Genomic DNA, 26,562 nt, shown 5'->3' with positions numbered 1-26,562 from the left:
CCCTTGTTTGATTGTACAGTAATAGTTAATAACAACTGAGTATAGAGAATAATAGTTAAAACCAATAGAAACTAACGGTTAATAATACACACTCTGGAACCGAAACACCCAGGTTTGAATCTTGGCTCTACCATCGACTAGCTGTGTGACACGGTAAAATTATATAACTGTGCCTCAGTGTTCTCAACTTAAAATAAGAATATAACAGTAATCATTTCATGTTTCTGTAAGGGTTAAATGTAAAGGCTTAATGCACATAGAGCACTTAGTGTCTGGCACATAGTGAGAACTCAAAAATGTTATATAGCTAATTTCTGTTTCACTATTTATTAAATGCCTGAATTCCTTTACATGTTTACTAAAAAGAGACTGCTCAGTCTAATAACTATAATCTTGATAAAGGGAATTAAAATTTCACTACTAGATTTATCCCATCTGAAATAACATTCTCTAAGAATCTTAAGTTTACTGTAAATATTTTATGAAGCAAGACATTAATGTCTTAAGGCCAGAAGGAAAGAGAACTAAGCATATGTTGATATGTAAGGGCAGCGCCTGACAAAGTTAACATATCATGTGGGTACAACAGAGGGAGAGTTTTCTAAGAAAAAATAAAGGGCCTCAGAAAATAAGATCTCAAGAGAAGAAAAGTACCCAATCTTCTTTAATTCCATAATTGTGTCTAGATCCAGGCCTTCTTATAATTATGTACTGAACAGGTACAGAACTACTGGCTAGTATTTTTTTAAGGTTCTTGCATATGGAAACAGTCAAATATGGTACGTATCCCCTTAAAAAGAGAGAAATAACTGAAACACAGACATACCAGTAGAAGAGAAAATCTTTAAAAAAATAATAATTGAGGTACAAAAACCCAGAATATGAGTTACCAATCCATAAATCTCCTCATCTCTAGCCAGTTTTGTCTTGGATGAGTATCTGATAATGTGTTTCTGGTTGAACACATGTTATAGGCCTCTGATGGCAACCTCAGATCTGAACCTCAGATCAGGGGTTACAGCAAAGGAATTGACATGGATTTCTAAATATCAGAAGTTCTTTTTTCCTTTCTTTCCTTTTTTTTTAAAAAAAGGTAGGGGCCAGCCTGGTGGTACAGCAGTTAAGTTCGCATGTTCCAATTCTCGGTGGCCCAGGGTTCGCTGGTTCGGATGCTGGGTGCGGACATGGCACCACGTGCCAAAACCTATGCTGTGGTAGGCGACCCACATATAAAATAGAGGAAGATGGGCACAGATGTTAGCTCAGGGCCAGTCTTCCTCAGCAAAAAGAGGATTGGCAGTAGTTACCTCAGGGATAATCTTCCTCGGAAAAAAAAAAAGGTAATAAATCTTAATGAAGGAAAACAAGATGTAAACTTATTTCAGATGCTAGGTTTGGAGGAAAGAAGTTTTTTCTGAGAACAGAGAGCTAGTGTTCTCACTGGCCAGAAATCAGTGGTGATCCATAGTCCAAATAAAACCTTAATTTTTATAGTACATAACAATGCTCACATACCTTTTTCCAACATTAATAATTAATTGCTGGTATTTAATAATTTTAAAACAGACATTGCATTTATGTCTCAAAAAAGCATCAGTGGACTTCCCATCCTGCTAAATTTTTTAGGAAACAGCTAGAATGAATAGTCTGCAGGGATTTCATTTATTTGTGTCCCTAGTTTGTTGCCTCCAAAAAACTATCTAAGGCAGTTTTATAAGACTACACAAAACCTGTAATTTAAAAAAAATTTAAGTACTAGAGGTAAGCGGAGCAATCTTCCTCCAATCCTGTGCCTCTAATCAAAGGGATCCTTGAATGACTATAGTGTGAGACTCTATGGAGCAATCTTCCTCCAATCCAGTGCCTCTAATCAAAGGGATCCTTGAATGACTATAGTGTGAGACTCTGTGGCTCAGCAAAATCACAGACACTCACTGACGGTCATGTGGTTAGTCTGTCAGATTTTCCCTGAAAACTCCCCGACATTATTCTTAAAGATCCAATGTTATCATATGCTTTAGTTTCTTTCACTAAGTACCTCATGGTCTTTAGCTTCAACTGAGGTTGGGGGAAAAAACCAAGCTTTTTCTGAGGAAAGAGAGCTATACCTTGTTATTCTCAGTCATCCATATATTCCTTCACTGCTGCTGGATCTAACCCTACTAAGGTATAGGTATAGCGGTAAGAAAGTGGTAAGAAAGCAAGTAAATGTGGCTGTGGATATTGTGTAAATGCATACTTGATGAGAAAGATATAATTCCAGCAACAGCAATGAGTGGTTTCATGTCAGGAAGTAAACTGCTCAGCTGAAAACAATCCAGAGAGAAGTGAGCAGGATAGAGAACATTAAGTATCCTCTTTGTTCCCTAGAGCATAACCTTACTGTGTGGCCTTTAAAAAAGCCATAACCAACTTGTGCATGATTTTCTTTACCAGTATTAAAATATGCTACAATTGTACTTTTCGAGTAAGCATCTTTGAAAATGGATCATGTAACAGCATCTATTTAGGAAAAGTTTTCTTTATTCCTGCATTACTTTAAAAATTAAAATATGATGCTTCATTTGTGGGGAAGAGAAAGGAAAAGGGAAACAATTAGGGCTTTTTTATATTTTTGCCATGATGAATCTAAAATAAGGGAGCTAATTTTTTTGTTTTTGTCCGCACTTGCTATCCCATGAACTATTTTGCTGAATTTGTCCCTTTCACTGAAAGTATCAACCAGCTTTCAATAAACACCTGTCAACTAGTGAGCAAACCATTAAATTCACTTCTTTAAAAAAAAATTTTTTTAATCCTACTGCTTTCAAGTATTTGGCAATATTTAAGAATTTACATATTAGCACATACTCTTTTGTTTATTAAATTATTCATTCAGCAAACATTTACTGCACTCCCACTATGTGCCTAATATGCACTATTCACTGTGGAGACAAAGAGGCATTAAAAAAGTCCCTATTACTAAGACTTCAAAGTCTAGTAGGAAAGACATAGAGATAATTACAAACGTGAAAATTTAGCCTGCAACTTATTTGCAATAGGTTCAGGAAAAAACAGAGATCTGTACATGAATATAGAGGAAAGGAGAATAATAAGGCAAACATAGCAAAATGTCAACAATTGGTGAATCTGGGTCAGGGGTATATGGGAGTTTTTATAAGTCAGAACTAATTTCAAATTTAAAGTTTAAAAAAATTTTTTGTTGGGGGCCCAAAATATTAACACAACATTTACTGTCTACCCATAAGCTGTAAGTCAAATCTGCTAGAGAAGACAGCTGCTTCGATGACCATTCCTCCTGATTGGCATGGCTGCTCATTAGACCAGAACGGTTTATTTTCGACTGAAACACCTAAATATTAAGGTGATATCTTCAAAGAGTTTATAGATGTGATAGCACTTTTTTAAAGGTATAAAATACTATGCAAATACAAGGTTTTAACAGCCATCAGAAAAACATGTGAGTTTCAGTGAACACTGAATGAGTAATGAACATTTTATTTCAACATCTTTATTAAGGTATAATTTATACACTATAAAATGAGCATGAACTTTTATTGAAAGATATTAAGGATGTTCCCTTAGGAAGAGCCAAAGTTCAAAGATTTAAAAAAAAATCTTACAACACATATTAAATTACTATTTAAAATGTAGCTCCTGTCATCCCTACAGTATCAACAGAAACTGACAAGGAAGGGATGAAATGGCTAGATTTCAGACTATTTTAAATCTTTTTTCTCAAAACTAGTTAGCTTCATTATTGAGAAATAATATTACAGATGGACAATGAATATAAGAAAAATCAAAAGAGAGAACAAAAAACATGTGAAGCTCAGTAACAAAAACAATGTAAAACCATTTTTCAAAATGATCTCAGCGAAGTTTTATTTTAATAATACTAGCGCTGATAAACATATGAAGAAATATGCACTGTAGTATATCATTGATGGGATGTGAACTGTTTCAAACTGGAGAAGCAATTTGACAATGTATGAGGAACTTTTAATACTGTTACTATGGGATATAGAAACTACAATTCTAAGAATTATAATTTAATATAATGCTATATATACAAAGATGTTCATTTAATAAAAATCTAGAAACAGCCTAAATGTCCAAAACCAGTGGAATGGATAAAGAAAATATATGGTTGATGAAATATTATACAACTATTAAACCTGATGACTATAAAACATATGCAATAACCTGGAAAATACTTACTCTATTATGTTAAACAAAAAAGCAGGATCTAAAATGCATTTGTATCGCTAATACAACTATACAAAAATAAAGAGAAAAGACTGGAAAGAAATATTCAAAATACTAACAATGGTTGTATATGGGTGAAGAGATTATTAAAGATTATTTTTCTCCTTTCCACTTATCTAGTTTTTCTAAATTAACAAGCAGGTATACCTATAATGTTTTCTTATACAAGTAATACACAAATATTTTCGCATGTGAAAGATTCAAACAATACAAAAGCATAAGAAGAATATGTAACCTTCCGCATCAACAGTCACCCCACACTATTCGCCTTCTCTATCTTTGATGTTTGCATCATGTTTCTCGTAACTTTTAAACATAAGTAAAAGTTTTTATTTGACAAATATTTACGTTAAATATTCAATAAATGGTATCTTTATAATGAAAAATTTTAAAGGAGAAAAAAAATCACTATTACCAAACTTTCTATTGATGTATTATTATATGACCATAAACAAAAAGTTCTACTTGGAAGTAATTTCTTTCAACTTCAAGACATAAAGTTACTTTTATTTTGGTCAAGCACATAGCATTTACAGACTAAATGTCTGACATTCTATGTAATAGTGGCTATTCTGTCGAGATTAATGCAAAAGCCAATATTCATCTTGTTTGCTAACTTTGAATTTACCTCATTGTTTTGTTTGAAGAACAAAATTAATAAATTGGGTTAATGTTCCTAAATTAGAGCACCTTACTTAAAACACTTCCCTTTTTATTGGGATAATATTACTGATTTCTAGTTGGGAATACTCCTGCATTTAGTTCCAAAGATTACAGCAGACCAAGATCTAGGTAATCTGAAATATAGCTGTAAAGATCTTTGAGGAGAACTTATGAACAAATTCACTTCTCTTTCACGTAGCTAGATGTACAGGCGAAATTCAGAGACCTTGTTTTGTTTGTTTGTTTGTGGAAAATAAATGTAGCCAACTCGGTATGATTTCCTAATAGAAGTTAACAGGCTTGAGCAGATAGGATCTACATGAAAAAACTTCCTATTGCTTTCAGTTTAGTGTTTCATGAACAAATCAAAAGAAATAACTCAGAACTGAAGATCTCAGAGTATGGACTGATAAAATCTGTTGACAGAGAGAGAATTCTTGAGAAGTGTTCCAATTCAACAAAAAATATATTTTTAATTTTTTAAACTTTTTAGTTGGAAATAATCATAAATTTACAGAATAGTTGCAAAAATAGGAACAGTACAAAGAATATCCATATATCTTTACCCAGATTCAAGTATTATTACCATTTTACCCCATTTACTTTATCATTCTCTCTCAGCCTTCACACACACACATGCACATACGTGCACACACACACACACACAGGCACGCATACACTCATGTACATAATCTTCTTTTGAACCATTTCAGGGGAGGTTATATACATAGATCATGGCCCTTCTAAACACTTCTTAGACTACTTCCTAAGAATATGGATATTCTTTTATATAACCACAGTACTGTTATCAGCTTCAGGAAATTTAACATTGAAACAATTTTCTAATCATCCATTTTGTTAATTGGCCTAACAATGTCCTTTATCACATTTTTCATATCCAGTATAGGAGAGTTAGGTACTGCTTAGTTGTCAAGTTTTTTTAGCCTCCTTTAATCTAAATCTTCCCTGCAGTCTTTTTCTTATATGACATTGACATTTTTGAAGAATACAAATCTCCTTTTTGTAATAAAACTTCCTAACTGATGGTTTGTCTGATGTTCACTCATGATTAGATTCAGTTTATGCATTCTTGGCCAGACACTATGTCCATCTCAGGGTATCATGGATTTCCATGTGCCCTTCATTAATGATGTCAATTAATCACCTGGTCAAGGTGTTGTTCACCTTCCTCACTTTATAATTACTAATTTTTCCCTTGTAATATGGGGGAGACACTTTAAAACAATGCAAATATCCTGGCTCCTTATTGAAACTGCCCCTAGATTTAGGATCTTTTGATGATTCTTGCCTGATCCAATCCGTACCATGATGGCTGAGGAATGATAATTTTCCAACTCCAGCACTCCTACATTTATCAGTTGGCACTTGGCATTCTAGTATAAACAAGTGCCCTCTCTTTTCCCTTCTCTGCTACTGGCATAGACTCATGTATTCATCTTCTTTCCAATGGTTTACAATTTATTACTGTACTTTTTTAGCCCTCAAATCGTCCCAAATTTAGCCAGTGGGAGTTCTTTCAAGCTGGCTCCTGTGTCCTTGTGACAAGTCTCCATCCTATTTTTGGGCGCTTCTTTCCTAACTTTCTAGTGTTAAGAGATGTTTCAGGCTTATCTTGTCCGTATCCTGCTCTAGTCCTAGAATAAGTTGTTTTTCCAAGAAGCCTAAGTTCCTTTGAGTGGGGAACGGTATTAGAGACTAAATCTGGACACTAGTGTACTGACTGCTATTGTGGTGCTTGTGCTTCATCAGTGAGAGCTAAGAAATATATGTAGGCATATATGTACTTATTTATATACACATACACATATAAATATATACACAAACATGTATTCATGGTCACGTACACATGCAACGCATACATATGTATATTTTTAAAGTCCTAAGTCCATACTGATACCTTGAATTACAATTCTATTCGTATAGGATTCTCTTGTCATCCCCCATCTAGAACCTTGTGTCCCTATTCCTTCAGTAAGAACACTGGCTCCCAAGAACATCAATGCATTTTTTATTTTCTTAATCCTATAATATATCTACAAAATGTTTCAGAATTGCTTTGTCCACACTACTAAAAAACAACTCTTCTAAAAAGAGTTCAGTGTTTGCAGTTCTCCCATCTCTTACGTCCCATCTCACCCATAGAGTACATACGCTCAAATAGTGTGTTTTGCAAAATCCTTATATCAGTTCTTTCATTTTCCCTTAAGTGTGATTATGATATTTAAGTGAAATACAATTGGGGTCATTTGTTTCAGTTGGCTTTCAATTTGGGGTTTTTCCCCTTCCCATCCTTCCTGATTTAATTTCACTTTTTGCATATGTAGAATAGTAACATGATTCCAGAAGTCAAAACTATCATACAAAAAGCTGTACTCAGACAACTATTCCTCCTTCCTGTATTCTTTCTACTCCATTGCCTCCATCCCTAGTAAGCAACTGACTTCCATTATTTTCTGGTTTATCCTATCTTTGTTTCTTTTTGTAAAGATAAACTTTCTGTCTTAACACAAAAGATAGCATATTATAAATGCTTTTTATTTTCCTAACGTCATCTCTAGAAATCACTCCATGTCAGTTCATAGAGATCTTACTCATTTTTTCCTTGTAGCTGTATAGTTAGTACTCCATTACATGTATGTACCATAGTGTATTTCAATTAATCTTCTATTCTTGGACATTCAGGTACTTTCCAATATTATGCAGTTACAATTAACACTATAACAGATAACTCTATGTAGATGTATTTTTTAATTTTAATTTCTTACTTATTTTTATTTTATTTTTTTGGTGAGGAAGATTGGCCCTGAGCTAACATCCGTTATCAATCTTCCTCATTTTTTTTTTCTTTCTTTTGTAAGACTGGCACCTGAGCTAATATCTTTTGCCAATCATTTTTTTTCCCTTCTCCTCAAAGGTCCCCAGTAAATAGCTGTATATTCTAGTTGTAAGTCCTTCTGGCTCTGCTATGTAGGATGCCGCCTCATCATGACTTGATGAACAGTGCTAGGTCCGTGCCAAGGAGCCGAGCTGGTGAAACCCTGGGCTGCCGAAGTGGAGTGCGCAAACTTGACCACTCAGTCATGGGGCGGGCCCCCCACTTTTTGTTTTGAGGAAGACTGTCCCTGACCTAACATCTATGCCAATCTTCCACCACTTTGTATGTGGGATGCCACCACAGCATCGCTTGATGAATGGTGTATAGGCCCGTGCCTGGGATCTGAACCCATGAATCCCAGGCCACCAAAGCAGAGCACATGAATTTAACTCCTACATCACTGGACCGGCCCCCAATTCTATACATATATATTTTTGTATTGTTGGAGGTATATCTTCAAGATAAATCCTTACAAATGGGAATGCTGGGTCTTAAAGAGTAAGCACACATGTAGTTTTCTTAATATTGCCAAATTCCCCTCCCTAGGGGTTGGAAAGTACTATATTTTGATCCAAACTCATTTGGTAATATACCAATACCTTAGAAATCCTGGTGCATCTCTTTTAGATTTCAGATATTAGCTATATGCAGTCTCATGATGTTGGAATGCTCTTTCACTCCTGCCAAACCTGAATGTTTTTATATATTTTTAAATTTTGCAAATCTTTGATGAAGGGAATTAAAAGGAAAAGTAAGTTACTTTAACTACTTACTGAGTGGTGTTGTGTCTGGAGGTGGAAAATTCTCAGTAAAATTAACATTACACAAGTCTGTGCTACAGCAGCAGAAACGGTATGTTCCATTCTGAATTGAGGGAGGAGTGGTAGTTACTACACATTCTTCATAGTGACACTCCTGGGGGTCTCCAATGTGAGACCAACATCCTACAAATCAATATTAATGTAAGCAAGTTAGGAGTCAATACAATAGACAAAACTAAAAGGAAAATAACAAACTAAGAAATAACTGCAATCAATGTGACAGAGTCAGTACACATAAGTTATAAAACACTCTTGCAAATCAATAGGAAACACACATTTTTAAATAAGAGAAAAATGGCAAAGTATAAATAGGCATTTCACAGGGGAAAAAGCCACCAACAAAATGTTTAACTTCATCATTAATCTAAGAATTATTATTAAAGCAACAGTAAGATTTCATTTTTGTTTATATCTATTAAATTGTTCCAAGTTTAAAAAATAATAACACACCATCATAATAAGGATTCAGTAACAGTCTCATACACTGCTGGAGGGAAAGTAAATGTGCATAGCATTTCTAGAAAGCCACGTGGTAATTTTTATGAAGAGTCTTTAAAAGATTCATGTTTTACAATCTAATAATTCTACTTCGAGGAATCTATTCCAAGGAAATAACCAGATAAAATCAAAGACTTATGTTCAAAGATGTTCACTGAAGCATGATGTATTACAGTAAAAACCAGAAAACAGCATAATGCCCAACCACAGAGTAATGTATAAGTAAACTGTGGTACACGTATGCAATGATTCTTTGTTAAATGTTAAATATTGAGTGGTTAAAAATGTTTTCAAATAATATTTAAAGACATGGGAAAATGGTCATGATATAATTTAAGACAGGAAAACGTGAGTATGAAATTGTTTATACACTATTATACTAATTTTGAAAAAAGAAGTATACACACGTATAAACATACAGGTATGTAGAAAACACACCTGAAGGGAATAAACTAATATAGTAAAAAGTTTTTAAGAGTATGGAATTGTACACGTTTGTTTTTCTTCTAATTTTCTATATTTTTTAAACTTAATACAATGAAGATATATTATTAACATTATAATAAGAATTAAAATAAGCTAAAAATCAATTACCTTTCACAAATTTGGGGCTTGTGGGTGAATATATACATGGATATATACTTTTAAATTTACTGCTTTCCTAGAGAGGGTTTTAATCTACCTCCATGTGCTTTTTAAATAAACTTTAATTGTACGAAATACAAAATTATTTCAGGTAAGAAAGTATTACTTGCCTTGTTTTACGAGATTTATGTCCCCTTTTGATTTCTCCCAAAGGCCGTAGCAGGTACTACCTTTTGAGCATAATATGGTTCCATTTTCATGAGAGATTCGACTCTCACCTATCCCAAGGTCTTGCTGATATGGATCTTTAAAAGCACATAGACGTTCTTGATTCTGAGAAGCTAAAATAAAGGAAATAAAAGAAAAACAAATTAATTTTATGATAATCTTTGCAAAAAAAAATTACTATATAAAATCTTAAAGAGTCTTTTTGAATGGCATCGTAAATTCCCCTACTAAATCTCTAAGAAGGCTTGAATAAGTTTGTAATTTTATATTTATTCAGTAACTTCTTTTTGTTCATTAATTAAGTTGCAACCTCCAAACAAGAAGCAAACTTGAAAACTCATTTCCTAAAAGCAATCCCCTCTTACACAAATTATTCTCACCACTCTTTCTCCTATTAAATAATTTTGGTGTCCACTATAACTCCTCAGTTGAGGGAAACAATAGACAGAATAAACAAATGGGACTTCATCAGACTAAACAGCTTCTTCAAGGCAAGGGAAAACAGGATTGAAACAAAAAAACAGCCCATTAATTGGGAAAAAATATTTACAAGCCACTTATCCGACAAAGGGTTAATCTCCATAATATACAAAGAACTCACACAGCTTAACAACAACAAAACAAACAACCTGCTCAAAAAATGGGCAGAGGATATGAACAGACATTTCTCCAAAGAAGATATAAGTATGGCCAATAGACACATGAAAAGATCTTCATCATCGCTAATCATCAGGGAAATGCAAATCAAAACTACACTAAGATATCACCTTACACCCGTTAGATTGGCAAAAATATCCAAAACCAAGAGTGATAAATGTTGGAGAGGCTGTGGAGAAAAAGGAACCCTCATATACTGTTGGTGGGAATGCAAACTGGTGCAGCCACTATGGAAAACAGTATGGAGATTTCTCAAAAAGTTAAAAATAGAAATACCTCATGACCCAGCCATCCCACTACTGGGTATCTATCCTAAGAACCTGAAATCAGCAATCCCTAGAGTCCCTTGCACCCCTATGTTCATCACAGCATTATTTACAATAGCCAAGACGTGGAACCAACCTAAATGCGGAGCAACTGATGATTGGATAAAGAACATATGGTATATATACACAATGGAATACTACTCAGCCATAAAAAAGGACAAAATTGTTCCTTTCGCATCAACATGGATGGACCTCGAGGGTATTATGTTAAGTGAAATAAACCAGACAGAGAAAGACGAACTCTATATGACTCCACTCATAAGTGGAAGTTAACATATAGACAAGGAGAACTGATCGGTGCTTACCAGGGAAAAGGGGGGAATGCGGGGAGGGCACAAAGGGTGAAGTGGTATACCCACAACACGACTAACAATAACGTACAACTGAAATCTCACAAGGTTGTAATCTATCATAATCTTAATAAAAAAAATGATACTCTTTTTAATGTTAGTAAACTACTGTGTTGTAACTGATCCTTTAGCATAGTGCTTATTACTGTAGAAATGTGTGACCATTTAATCATTTTCAGTTCTGCAAGTTATTTGCAATAAAATTAGAAACTCAAAAAAATAATAATATTTTGGTGTCCGAATAAAGAAATATCATCAAAAAACATCCATGATCTAATTACCAAGCCTTTAAAACAAACAAATTAACAAACCTAGGGGGCTGGATAATTTTGGGAAATTCTACAGTACTCACTTTTATAATATTTTGCAGTCAGTTGTAGAAAACTAAACACACATCATTAGTCATGGTAACTAAGGATTAGGAGAGGGACTACAAATGGGTACATGGTTTCTTTTGGTGGAGATGGAAATGCTCCAAAATTAGATTGTGGTAATGGTTCCACAAGTCTGTAAATTTACAAAAAAATAACTGTTCACTTAAAATGAATGAATTTCATGGTATATAAATTATACCTTAATAAATCTGTTTTTAAAAACCTACGGTGGGGCCGCCCCGTGGCAGAGTGGTTCAAGCTCAGCCTGCTTCACTTTGGTGGTCCAGGTTAGCGGATTCGGATCCCAGGTGCAGACCTACTCCACTCTCAGCCATGCTGTGGAGGCATCCCACATGCAAAATAGAGGAAAGTTGCCACAGATGTTAGCTCAGGGCTCATCCTCCTCAAGCAAAAAAAAAGGGGAGGCCTGGCAACAGATGTTAGCTTAAGGTAAATCTTTCTCACCAAAAAAAAAAAACAAACACAAAACTAAGACTATTAAGTGGGCAAAAAAGAAAATGACTTTCTGTTATTAAAATTAAAATAACGATATAATAGCCAGAAGAAGAAATGCTCGATAATCCCTTATATAATAAAGGGACAACCCAATGTACTTTCAATGCCAGTCAGTCTTTCTCCATATACATAATCTGATTTAACTAATTTCAATAGAACTTTTGCCACATACTTTATCAGCTAACATTTACCTACATTGCTGAGAATACCAAAGAAGTAAAAGGTTATTGAAAGCAACAGGTAATCTTTATTTGGTTTCTTAAAGTAGACTTTCCTAATGTGTTTGGTGAAAATAACAACAGTCTAATACACTTGGTCAATGTATTCCTCACGGGTTTCTGATTTCTTTCTTTATTTTGGGTGTGTATCTTACTTAGTATGGCTTAATTCACTAGCACTGGAGCTGATTTATTAAAATAATGTTTCAGAACCTACAAAACTAAGGACCGAAATCTGGAGAAGAAATGAAAGAGACAATTGTGTGCCTGAGCTCATTTAGACACACGACCTGCCATATTTACTACAACAGAAAGCAACTTAAAAGTACTGAGCTAGGCAAACAGGGTATTCACAAGTAGGAAATCTAGAGTTCTACTCCTCAAGCATCTTACATAGTCTGTTTGGAGATAGATAATAATTTCCATATTCAGTAATCAGAGACAGTAATTATTAAAAAATAAGTGTGACTTGATTTCCACAATTTAAAACCACTCAGGCAGTCTTCTAGAAGATATTTACTAATATCAATTAGATGACCAGAAAACATAGTACAGCCTATTTATAAAAACTAATTCTAGGACATTAGCCTAATTATAATTCTACTGTTTTTTGTTTTTTGTTTTTGAGGAAGATTAGCCCTGAGCTAACACCTGCTGCCAATCCTCCTCTTTTGCTGAGGAAGACTGGCCGTGACCTGAGGTCACATTCATGCCCATCTTCCTCTACTTTATACGTGGGCCACCTACCACAGGACAGCTTGCCAAGTGGTGCCATGTCCACACCTGGGATCTGAACTGGTGAACCTCAGGCTGCTGAAGCAGAACGTGCACACTTAAATGCTGTGTCACCACGCCAGCCCCAATTCTACCTATTTTTACCACATGTAGTCACATATTCAAATTCTTTCAATAACAAGCTTAATTATATTACTAGATTATCTTGCACATTTAATACCAGTATTTCCTTAGATTATCCCCTAACTTGAAAACTTTATCAAATTATTGTAAAAATTAAAATCAAATATATTTCTACATATAAAGTACATACAACACAAAGATTCATACTTAAAAGATTCAAACTACAAACAAAAACTCTGTAATGAGATTTGAAAAAGCATATCTATCAATGAGGCATAACTTCTTTTCTCTGTTCCACCCCATTCCTTTCTCTTTTTTGCTGGGGAAGATTTGCCCTGAGCTAACATCCTCTGCCAAGTGCCTGCTTTTTGTATGCGAGCCGCCACCAGAGTATGGCCACTGCAAGATGAGTGGTGTAGATCCATGCCCAGGAACTAGGCCCGGGTCGTCAACACAGAGCGTGCTGAATTGAACCACTAGGCCACCAGGGCCAGCCCTCCACCCTATTTCTTGATGCAGGTAAAGTGCTCCTTACCTACTACCAGACGTTGAAGTTACATAACTCACTCTGTTTCCCTTTCTGTCTTGATTGATAGAAAGCTCAGAATGAATTTATGAACTCAATATCTCTAATTTTCCACAACCAAGATACTGTAATTTTTCCCCTCCTCTTCTCCTGTTACACATTTTGACTAGAATTTTGTATTGAATACTGAGTTGATGAATAGGAATCTAACTGTACCTTGAAGTAGATAGATCACAAATAAATGAGTGCTTTATTTAATTTAAAAAGAAAAAGAAACGGTATATCCTTATGAAAGAATAGATGTAAATGAGTATTTTTGCTCTTCCTGAATTTCCTTCACAAGTGAAAAGTAGCTAAAGGCCTGAACATGTATAAATTTTTTAGTGCCATTAAATAATCTGATGATTGAAATCTAAAATTCTCCTTACAGAAGAAAACAAAACACATGAACAAATCCAACCTCCCGTGTCTCCTTCTCCCTTTCTCCCCGCCCCCAACTAAGCTGAAGTGAGTATCAAAGCAAGAAAGGTACAACTCGAGGCGACTGAATCGTATCTTTAATATCCCTCGGTTTTCACTAATTTTTTTCTTAAAATAACTTGAGCTTACGTTTTAGGAATCATTTTATACCAGTGGCATTAGTATAGGCCAACTGTAATTTGCTATTTTAAGAGTAACTTTCAAATTATGATTCAGCAAATTCTAATATAATATAAAGGTGTTCTAGCAAGAATTCCCTGGTCAAAACAAAGAAAAATCCATTTTGTAAAATTGGATCCATTTATAGAATAGATTTTACATCCATTGTTTATAGCTTTTTAAATGTTATTTATTAAAATTGGTCTCAGCAATATCTGTACGAAGTTTTGAATTCTTCATAAACAATGCAGGAAAAGTAGGGATGAAATAAAGAATACAATGAGAAACAGTATAGCCTGGCATTATATCGTCACAGATTACATACACAGACTCGCTCATTTACATGTAGGTGTTCTAAATTTCTCAACAGCTAGACAAATTTTGATCAGTCAAGTATGGCCAATTACTTAGTTCTTTTAGAGGACATCCTTAACTAGGTACAGTGATTAGATATAGGTCTTAAAAAAATTGCTCTCCTCATTTTAAATAGGTGATATTTGGTTATAAGCACTAAAACGATATTGATTAACGTAACTACATTAAACTGGAAATAGTTTCATCCAAACTACTGACAGAGGCATCTTCATAAAACATAGAGCTGATCATGTTTAAAATCTGTTAGCTCCCTGATGTTTCTAGAATTAAATAAAAACTCTTCAGTGAACATATAATGCCCTTCATGATCAAGACCCAACAAGGCTGCATGATCACCTTTGTGGGCCCCAGGAATTTTCATTTTCATGGGCCCCTTCCTCCACTAAAAAATTATTAAAAATTATATTTTTAAAGACAATATATTAAAATTAGATATTAAAACATTTTATTCAATCTAAAAGTTCTCTTCCTTCTGATATTTCTTTTTTTTTTTTTTGGCTGAGGAAGATTTGCCCTGAGCTAACATCCATGCCAATCTTCCTTTTAGTATGTGGGCCGCCAGCACAGCATGGCTGCTAACAGAGTGGTGTAGGTCCATACCTGGGAATCAAATGCAAGCCACTGAAGTGGAGTGCACTGAACTTAACCACTAGGCCATCGGGGCTGGCCCTCCTTCTGATTTTTGAAAGAAATTAAAACATTTTCATGGGCCTCCAGAAATACTGTGGGCCCTAAGCCCTGTGCCTAATATGCCTAATAGGTAAGTCAGCCCTGTGACCCAATCTACCTCTTGCCATACCTCCTACTCCTCCATTCTGAGCTCCTACCACACTAATATGCCAAGGCCTCTCCTGGCCTTTACATATAACGTTCTCCAAATCCAGAAGGCTATTTTTCCCGCTCTGCCAGTGAAGTCTGCAGACTGTTAAAAGATGTGCTCTGCACTCCCTAAGCTCTTAACTCATAACTGATTTCGCATTATATAGCATTATATTTTACCTGTTTGCATGCATATCTCCTCCACCAATCTGGAGGTTGACTTCATTTGTTCCTAGAGCAAGATCAGTATTTAACTCATTTTATTTTATTTTTTTTCAGATTGGCACCTGAGCTAACATCTGTTGCCAATCCTTTTTTTTCTCCTTCTTCTCCCCAAAGCCCCGTAGTACATAGTTGTATATTCTAGTTGTACGTCCTTCTGGTTGTGCTATGTGGGACGCTGCCTCAGCATGGCTTGATAAGCAGTACTAGGTCCATGCCTAGGATCCAAACCGGTGAAACCCTGGGCCGCCAAAGCAGAGCGTGAGAACTTAACCACTCGGCCACAGGGCTGGCGCCTAACTCATTTCATATAGCACTAATCCCCAACAGGGCAGACAGTTTTCATATCTACATGTATTGTCCTCAATATCATATTCCCATTCAAAGGTTAAAAAATCTAGGCAATAATCATCTAGTCCTTCTACCACTTTATGACAAACGAAGCTGAAAATTAGTATGGGTGTAGAGGCAATATCATTATTTTCCCCCACATATATAGCCAAATTACTGAGAATAAAATAATCATTTTCTGTTTACATATGCTTCCTGGGTCAGTATTTGCTAATCATATACAACATTTAATTCCTAGGAACAGATGTTTGGAATAGTCAGCTGTCTTGCATTTCCCACACCATAATAAAAGACTACCAAGAAAGTAGAGTGTAAAGGTATGGCAGAGGGGCCAGCCCGGTGGTGCAGCAGTTAAGTGTGCACCTTCTGCTTTGGTGGCCCGGGGTTTGCCGGTTCAGATCCCAGGTGCAGACACGGCACCGCTTGACAAGCCATGCTGTGGCAGGCGTTCCACATAGAAAGTAGAGGAAGATGGGCACGGATGTTAGCTCAGGGTCAGTCAGAGGAGGATTGGCAGCAGAAGTTAGCTTAGGACTCATCTTCCTCAAAAAAAAAAAAAAATAAGGGAGAGTTTTATCATGTAAGCATCAGTTAACTGTCATTATAGATAGATGCAAATCAGAAACATCACTATGTACACACTGGAAAATACTACTTACTTGCGTTTATGAGAGAAGGAGAGAGAGGGAAAAAATAGCTACTCTGAAAATATTAACTATTTGCCCTTTTCCCTTTTTACCAAATATTCTTAAATTATTTAAATTTTCATGAATATATTCATGTATTACTTATATATTTCAAAAACAGAAGTGTTTCTACTTTAATTTTTTACATTTAAAAAATTTTATTTTGAAATAATTATAGATTCACAGAAAGAAATATAGAAGGAAGTCCAATGCTTCTCTCCTCAATGCGAACATGCCACACAATCACTGTACAGTATCAAAACCAAGAAACTGACGTTAGCACAATCCCATAGAGCTTATTCAAATTTCAGCAGTTATACATGCACTCATCTGTATATGTGAGTCTAAATCTATGCAACTGTCACACACTATCACAATCAAAATACTCAACTGCACCATCATAAGATTCCTTCATGTTAACCCATTATGGTCACCATCCCTTCACTCCCATTCCTAACCAATAACAAACACTAATCTGTTCTCCAACTCAACAATTATGTTATTTTATGATTGCTATATAATGAAATCATCATTATGTATCCTCTTGAGATTTGCCTTTTTTCACTCAGCAAAATTTCCTTGAGGTTCACCTAAGTTACTGCATGTTATCAATAGTTCATCACTTTTTATGGAGTAGTATTCTATGGTATGCATTTACCACAATCTGTTTAACTTTTCACCCTTTTTTCTTTTTCCTTTTTTCTCCTCACAGCCCCCTGGTACATAGTTGTATATTTTTCGTTGTGGGTCCTTCTAATTGCGGCATATGGGACGCTGCCTCAAGGTGGTTCAATGAGCAGTGCCATGTCCGCGCCCAGGATTCGAACCAACGAAACACTGGGCCGCCTGCAGCGGAGCATGCGAACTTAACTACTCGGCCAAGGGACAAGCCCCAACTTTTCACCCTTTTAAGGTCATCTGGGTAGTTTCCATTAGAAATTAGAAATAAAACTATTAGAAATAAAATTGCTATAAACATTTGTGTACATGTTCAATTTTAATAGAAATTTTGTTTATTTAAAATAAAACAAGAATATTATCCTAGAGAAAGAAAGTATGATGTCTGGAAAAAGCAACTTGACATTAAGACCACGTGCTCTACTAAGAGAATATATTGTGTCCCATCATATACATTAGTCCATGAAAAGCTTACAAAGTACTCAAACTCCCTAACTTTCTCTGACCAACTAGTTCCAGTACTGGGAGAAACTGGCTTGTGCTATGGAAATTTGGTTTCAAGAAATAAACAAAGCAAAACGTGGCAAAATAAACATATGAGAGGAGAGATTCCAGTTTGGGGATGTTTTTGTTGTTGTTTAAACAAAGACTAGTCCTTTGTAACAGGGTCAAACAGGCAAAGTGTACCCTCTTTCCCTTCTGCTGCCCGGACATGGAGAGCTTTAATGTGGAAACTTCTGCTGGCCAGCTTTTCCTAGAAGCATGCCAAGGACAAGATTCATCCATCTATCTTTATCTCTTATTTCCTTTTCCCTACATTAAAAATAAACAGGCATATGGCAAATAAGTTTTCACATGAAAAATGTGAATTTCATATTAAAAAATGCAAATTAAAACTACAATGAGATACTTCTACACACCTAGTAGAATGACTAAAGTTTAAAAACAAAACAAAAACCCTTGACAATACCAAGTGCTCACAAGGATGCTGAGACAGATGGGACTACCACTGCTGATGAAAATGCAAAATGGTACAGGTACTGTGGAAAACAGTTTGGTATCTTCTTATAAGTTAAACATACACTTACCATTTAACCGAGTAATCCCACTCCTAAGTATTGACCTAAACGTAATGAAAATCTAAGTTCACACAAAAAACTTTATGTGAACGCTTATAGTGGCTTTATTCACAGTTGCCCAAAACTATAACCCAAATGTCCCTCAACTGAAGAATGAATAAACAAATACTACTCAGCAATAGAAAGGAAAGAACTATTGACATAAGAAACACCATGAATTTCAAATACATTATGCTAAATGAAAGAATCCAGACTGAAAAAGCTATATACAATATGATTCATTATATGATATTCTGGAAAGGTAAAACTACAGAGATGGAGAACAGACCAGCAATTGCTAGATATTTGGTGGGGTGTGAGGGAGAAGTTGATTATAAAGTGGTACCACAGGGAATTTCTGAGGGGTGGAACTGTTCTTTATCTTAATTGAGGTGGTTGTTACATGACTATGCATTTGACAAAACTCATAGAACGGTACACCAAAAAGAGTAAATTTTATTTAAATAAATTTGAAATTAATTAGGTGCAGACAAGTATTAAATATGTATTAATGGATTAATATATCAATTTCTTCTATATACACATGAATTTTAGAAAGGGACTTCTCCAGCTTAGGAAACTAGAAAAAGAACGGTAAATTAAACCCAAAGCAAGCAGAAGAAAAGAAATAATAAAAATTACAGCAGGAATCAATGAAATTGAAAACAGGAAATTGAAAAATAGAAAAAGAAAAATCAATAAAACCAAAAGCTGGTTCTTTGAAAAGATCAGTAACATTGATAAGCCTGTAGCCAGGCTAAAATAAGAAACAAAGAGAAAACACAAATTATTAATATTAGAAACGAAAGAGGGGATATTAGTACAGGCCCCATGAACATAAAAAGATAAACTAATATTATGAAAAACTCTTATGTTCACAAATTTGATAACCTAAATGAAGTGGACCAATTCCTTGAAAGACAAAATTCACACAAGAAAAACATCATACTGGAAGTTCTAATTAATGAAATAAGACACAAAAAAGGAAACAAAAAGTAATGGATCGGGAAGGAAGACATAAAACTGTCTTTGTCTGGAATATTAGTACTAAAACGAAATGAGCTATCAAGACATGAAGAGTCAGGGAGGAAACTTGAATGCACATTACTAAGTGAAAGAAGCCAATCTGAAAAGGCTACATACTGTATGAGTCTAACTATATGACATTCTGGAAAACGCAAAACTAGAAAGACAGTAAAAAGATTAGTGCTTGCCAGGAACTGTGGGGAGGGACGGATGAACGGGCAGAGCACAGAAGATTTTTAGGGCAGTGGACCTTTTCTGTCTGATACAGTAATGGATACATGTTATTATACATTTGTCCATAGAATGTACGATTCCAAGAGTGAACCTAAGACTGCTCTACAAAACAAAGTTTATTAATTTAAAAAAAAAACCTTCCAAGAAATGTAATGCTTTATCTCAAACAGAAATCTCTGATGAAGGAAATTCAAGTACAAAGTAACTTGGTAGGAATGATTTTCAGGGATGTGAAAGGAGGGTGTGGGTTCTTGTGACCACACCATTCAAATCACATCTAAAAGGTGAACACATAGTCTAACGTACCGATGGTAGAATATTTAGTATTTCTTAGCACATCAAAGAATTTAATTATCAATAGTTCATAAGAGAAAAATTCAAACTTTATACTTTGCATGATTTTTATTAGTTTTCCTATAATTTATGAATAGAGAAAAGAACAGACACCACCAGTACCGAGTCTTTGTTCCATTCACTAACTACAGAATTATACACATTTTAAAACACCTTTAATTTTGTAATGATCACTGACAGATAACAGACCAAACATCCAACCATATACTTTATCTTTGTCACACTCCATTTACCTCCTTTATCGTCCTCACATCAACCTCTCTCCTATAACCACAAATATTCAGCATGCCAATTTCCTCAAAGAGATGCAGTCATACAAAGATTTAAATCCAGTATACAAGCCCTAGGTATCACAAAAGTAAAATCTGGAGCATGTATGGAAAAATCTCCTATAAAACATTCTTTTTCCCTACATAAATGAGGCTCACTCTTTCTAAAATCACATCCACAAAGTAAATCTAATGTATGGAACACCTGACTCTGCTTAGAGTGTGTTTATATCTACCTATTTCTGTTAAATTAAAGAGGATTTATGTGCATGTTTCTTTCAACTCAAATGAAATAAGTCCATGAAATCTAGTTGGCTTATATTCAATACTTCCAGATAGTGATACCAAGTATATTTCTGAGATAGTGGCTATACAGGAAGTATGGTATTCATCCCAAACTTAAAAACCTCTGTAGATATGTCAGAAGTTAAGAACCAGACCATAAATATCAGTCTCTAGCTTATGTTAAACCATTTCTGCACTCATCAGCGATTAAAATGTACCACAGCTGCTCCATTTCCAATGTCAAAAGAACTACCATTTTCCCTCATCTGCCTCTTTGAGCCAGGATCTATAGGAATGGTTAAAATAAAACACTGAAGATATGTCTACCAGCTTCAATCAATTCCTGCCTGAAGGGTGGAGAGACAAGGTTTAAAAAATATCCAGCCAATGATACTCCTAGAATGTCAAAATCAATTCTAAGTTGAGAATACTTCTATATTGCATTTCAAAATATGTAACTTGGTGAGTAGAAATCTTATTGTAGCTTTGGTCAAAAATTTTATTCTTCTCAAAAACAAACTAACTTCCTTAAATTATAGCAAACATTTGTTATCTTGAGACAGAAAAACATACGGTTAACTGTTAAATGGAAATTACAGTTGGTACCTTGGTGATCCTCCTAATAATCCTATGAGATGGGTGTTATCATTTCAATTTTACAAAGAAGGATACTAAATCATACAAAGGGATAAGGAAGTTATCCCAAGTCACTCAGCTATTAAGTATCAGGGTAAAGATTCAAGCCCATGTTTGTCTGATTCCAGAATGCCTGCCAATTAGGCATTTGGTCAACATATCAGAAAAATATAGGTTTAAAAAAATTCTTTTTCTTTTGAATTTCTAATTATTTTCAATCAATTTTTTATATTTTTAACTGCTTACAATAGCAAAAAGCCAAAAGTATAAAAAGCAATCATCTCTGGGTGAACAGGATTGAACATTCTTTTTATTTCTTTTTTTGAGGAAGATTAGCCCTGAGCTAACATCTGCTGCCAATCCTCCTCTTTTTGCTGAGGAATATTGGCCCTGAGCTAACATCTGTGCCCATCTTCCTCTACTTTATATGTGGGACGCCTACCACAGTATGGCTTGCCAACTGGTGCCATGTTCGCACCTGGGATCCAAAACAGGGAACCCCGGGCTGCCAAAGCGGAATGTGCACAATTAACCGCTGCGCCACCAGGCTGGCCCTTCTCTGCCCTTTTGAATTATTTTTCTGTAATGAAGAACATGCATTATTTCTATAATAAGAATTTTAAAACCAATTTAACAACAACAAAAACATTTAAAAGATCTGAAATTTTAAAAGGATACTTTTCACTTGAATTTTAATGATCACATTCTACTTAATGTTTGATGGATATTTGGTTAAAAAATATTTTTAAAAAATACATATTTTTTCAAGTATCAATATACATTTCTAGCAAAGTACGTAAACATAAAAAAGGTAAAATGCCCAAAGAAACACATAAGTTTGCAAAACAGCCTTGTCGTTTCACTATAAAACAGTAACTGGAAAAATTACCCTTTAATTATTTTACCTTAATAAAATTATGATCACAAACAATTCATTTTTCAGTAAATTTCTTCTGATCAAGTCACGTGAGGTCACCTTTAATGAAGGACATGAATCTTTAAGTAAGCTTGACCCAGAAGGGCCTATTACTGCAGTCCCAACCTGCTAGACTTCAGCCACGTGGGTACCCCAGAACTGTTGCAAGAGGTCTGCAGGTGCACCTGTTCATCAAGCACCATCTGTAAACTTACTCAATATGTTGTCCACAGATACAGCCACAACTGTTTTGGAAATGTAAGTAGATGCCATTGTAATAAATGCCACTTTAAAGTATTGGTAAACAGCAATTCGTTTTTTTTTCTCTTAAAAATTTTTTTTGACTAGATAATGCTTCACATGGTTTAAAAAACAGAAATATAAAGATTCACAGTGAAAACTTTCACTCATACCCTATTCCTATTTGCCTATTCTAATGTTCCCCTCCTCCCACTCCAAGAAACCACTATTCTTAACTAAGTTACTTAGTTTCTTTATTATTACATATTTTCTAAATCAACAGATTCTGAAAGGCAGATGTTACAAAATTTCTTAGGTTAAAATGGGGACTACTATTCTTGAATTGCTTTGAAGAATGCCCCAAATTAAGGCATATATGGGTTTTCCCCACTATTCGAAAGTTCTCTTTATACAACTTCACTTTTATGAAAGATCTACATTAGTACCCATTTTCGCGAACCAAAAGAAATCTGAAGATGATTTTCACGTTTGCAACAAAAGGTGAATAGCAAAAATGGCATTCAGCATTTGTTTTGCAGAAAGCCGTTATAGAGACTAAGCAGTCAAGCGTACTGTCATATTTCAAGCCTTCCACATCAGCCACAGCACACCACAAACCTCAACCTTTGACATCAAGGCAGGCAGGCATAGAAGGAGGTATAGACGTTAGTGACCTGTCCACCCTGATGGATCCAGAGGATGCCTATGAGATGTTAACAGATCACCCTCTTCCTCTCTGTCCCACACTCCTGGCTCCTGTACCTCTCACCACCCCAACCTCCAATGACTCAGCCTAATACATTAACATCACCACCTTTCAGCCTTCCAGTGTGCTTGCTGTCTTCCCAGTTCTGGTAAGGAAAACTACACTGCACATAGATTATTATTCCTACTTTATATAGGCTGTGTATTTATCATGTAATTCCTGCTTTTACTATGTTAGTATGATTTTAGGTTCTATGTATTTTTTGGTATGATTTGATAGGTTATTTTTTGAGTCTAGGAATGCTCAAAAAATTTTCCCATATAATTTAATGGCAATTGCTTCTTCACTTCACACTCTTTCAGCTTACAAAAGGCTTCAAAGGAATGCTCTGCTTTCAGGTAGAGGAGGAAATCTGTACATAACTGAGAGGGTGTAAGCAGTCATTCAATCCCGGCATTGTCAAAGAAAAGAAATGGAAGCAGCCTGGTATGGAGAAGTCATGGGTTTCAGAGTTGAGTGAACCAGGATTCGAATCTCAATTTCCCCACTTTCTCCAGTTTCTTAACTTTTACAAGAAAAAATTAAAATTCCTAATTTGATGGATGGTTGGAAGGATTAAATGAGGTGAAATTTATGTGATTCAATTAGAACAAAATATGGGAATAATTATTAATATTACTCTTCATGTAATTCTTTTTAAAAATGATTTTCAAAAATATTATACAGTATTGTATCATTTACATAAACTTAAAAAACCCAAGATAGGGCCAACCACAGTGGCCTAGTGGTTAACTTCACTGCGCTCTACTTTGGCAGCCCAGTTAGGTTCCCCAGCACCAGCCTACATTGCTCTGTTAGTGGCCATGCTGTGCTGGCAGCTCACATACTAAAATATAGAGGAAGATTGGCACAGATACTAGCTCAGGGTGAATCTTCCTCAGCAAAAGAAAAAGACAAAAATCCAAAATAATACTCTAGGTTGTTTATGGAAATACACATCATGTGTTAAAGCTACAGATATACGAAAAAGAAGGATTCATACTAACTTCAGGAGAGTGATTAGTTTTGGAAAGTAGGAAAGGGAATGAAATTAGGCAATGGGGCTTTAATTTAATAAACGTACACACATCTTTTAAACAAATCTAGGGCCAATATGACAAAACATAACATCTGTTAAATCTTGGTCTTCCATATCCATCTCTGAGTGTTTGCACATTTGAAATACTTCACGACAATAAAATTTAAAAAACACTTTTAAAAGCTGGGCTTTTTCACATGACAGCTTAAGTATGCGAGACATGATTCATAGAACTACAGCACTGAGAAGAACTTTCGTGTTAATATTTAACCTCTTCATTTTACAAATCAAGAAACTGGAGAGGATGGTAGAACAATGCATAAAAAGAGAATCCCCTTGACAGAGTTTTGAACACAGAATTGCTAAGACTAAAAAATCACAAAGCCTGTCTATAGTTGAGCATTTGAAAAATAAATGTATGAGGGGATGTATTCCAGGTGTGCAAAGCTGGTTCAACCTTTGAAAATCAATTAACATAATCTATCATATCACAGTGTAAAGAAAAAAATCACATGGTCATATCAACGCATGCAGAAAAAGCACTTGACAAAATTCAACACCCATTCATGACAAAAGCTCTCAGCCAACTTGGACTAGAGGGGACTTTCCTCATCTTCATTTTGGTAATGGAGGAGTCTGGGCAGGGACTATGTGGGAGCTCTGTACTTTCCAATCAATTTTGCTGCAAACCTAAAACTACTCTGAAAAATAAAGTCTCCTTAAAAAAAAATTGTAGGGGCTGGCCCCGTGGCCAGGTGGTTAAGTTCGCATGCTCCGCTGCAGGCGACCCAGTGTTTCGTTGGTTCGAGTCCTGGGCGCGGACATGGCACTGCTCATCAAGCCACGCTGAGGCGGCGTCCCACATGCCACAACTAGAAGGACCCACAACGAAGAATATACAACTATGTACTGGGGGGCTTTGGGGAGAAAAAGGAAAAAATAAAATCTTTAAAAAAAAATTGCATAGGCAGGGGGAGGAATGGAGTATCACCACGAAAAATTCAAAGATGGAATTACTGTAATAATTACATTTTTAAAAAGATTTAGACAGCCACAATTTGTATTTTGATTGGTATGTGTTGGTTAACACTGAGTGCAAATTAATAGATGAAGAGCAGTTCCTAATTTAGGCAGGACCGCCTGTGGAGGAGGGTAGCAATTTGGAAATGTGCAGAACTGGTATTGTTTTGTTTTGTTTTGGTTGTCAAAATGACTGAGGGGTTTTCACCAGCTTGAATCTAGCAGCAGGGATGCTAAATATTCCTCAATATGCAAAACAGCTTTGTAGGTGGAAGAACTATACTCTTCAAAATGCTACCCCATCCCTATACTAGGGCAGTAAAAAAGAAATTTATGGTATGATTTCTGACCTTTAAGAAGATAGAAAAAATTTAATAGAATTAATCCAAATTATGTGAATATATTTTCCACATAACTAAGAGGATGTAAAAGGAATGTGATTTTTTTTCTTTTCTTTACCATTAGGCAGGTCAATTGAATCCAGTCTATTCTTATTCTCAAATGAACTGCTGCTTCTGGATTTAAAATTCTCATATTTTCTTGCTTCCCCTTTATCCTGGAATCATCATTACTGTGCCAAAACTGTTAGCATAGCTTATAATGAGCATTAGATTTTCAGAGGTAAAGCTTGATTTTAGTTCCTTTGCACCAACATGGAAAGGGTGGACTAATTAAAAATGCTTATAGATTTTTCTTCTTTTTTTAATTCAACAAATTTATTAGCCTGTGTCTAAATATTGTTCTCTTTTTTCCTCTGCTTCTGTGAGTGCTTCTCCAGGTATTCTTCCCCAGTCCTCTTATTCAATTTTGTAGTACCAAGTCTGTTCTTTACTCCTTTAATACTAACTTTATTTTTCCTAATGAATTTATTATAAAAAATTTCAAACTACAGAAAAGCAAAACATAAACCATAGTACCCGCCACCTAGATTTGACAAATGTTGATACTTTGCCATATTACCTTTGAATCTATTCTAAATGTTACATCTACCTCTGGAAACTTATCTGGACCCTTCCCTGATCCTGTTTCCTGAGAAGTAATCATGCTCATAAAATTTGTATTTACCCTTTAAATCTATCTTTTTATATTTTTACTAAATATATATATGTCCCTAAACTATATTTG

General features: G+C 35.1%; 1 protein-coding gene across 1 annotated transcript in view; it reads right to left on the bottom strand.

Annotated features, from left to right (window-relative positions):
- BMPR2 (bone morphogenetic protein receptor type 2) overlaps positions 1-26,562 on the bottom strand; it is a 206,643-nt gene that overhangs the window by 81,818 nt on the left and 98,263 nt on the right. Inside the window, exons 2-3 of the mRNA XM_070580764.1 lie at positions 9,903-10,073; positions 8,602-8,772 (exon numbers count right to left, since the gene is read on the bottom strand). Coding sequence (XP_070436865.1) covers positions 8,602-8,772; positions 9,903-10,073 — 342 coding nt within the window. The remainder of the gene's footprint in view (positions 1-8,601; positions 8,773-9,902; positions 10,074-26,562) is intronic.

This window comes from Equus przewalskii, chromosome 17 (assembly GCF_037783145.1).
Source record: "Equus przewalskii isolate Varuska chromosome 17, EquPr2, whole genome shotgun sequence".
Classification (NCBI taxonomy): Eukaryota; Metazoa; Chordata; class Mammalia; order Perissodactyla; family Equidae; genus Equus; species Equus przewalskii.
This window is presented reverse-complemented; position numbering and strand designations above follow the sequence as displayed.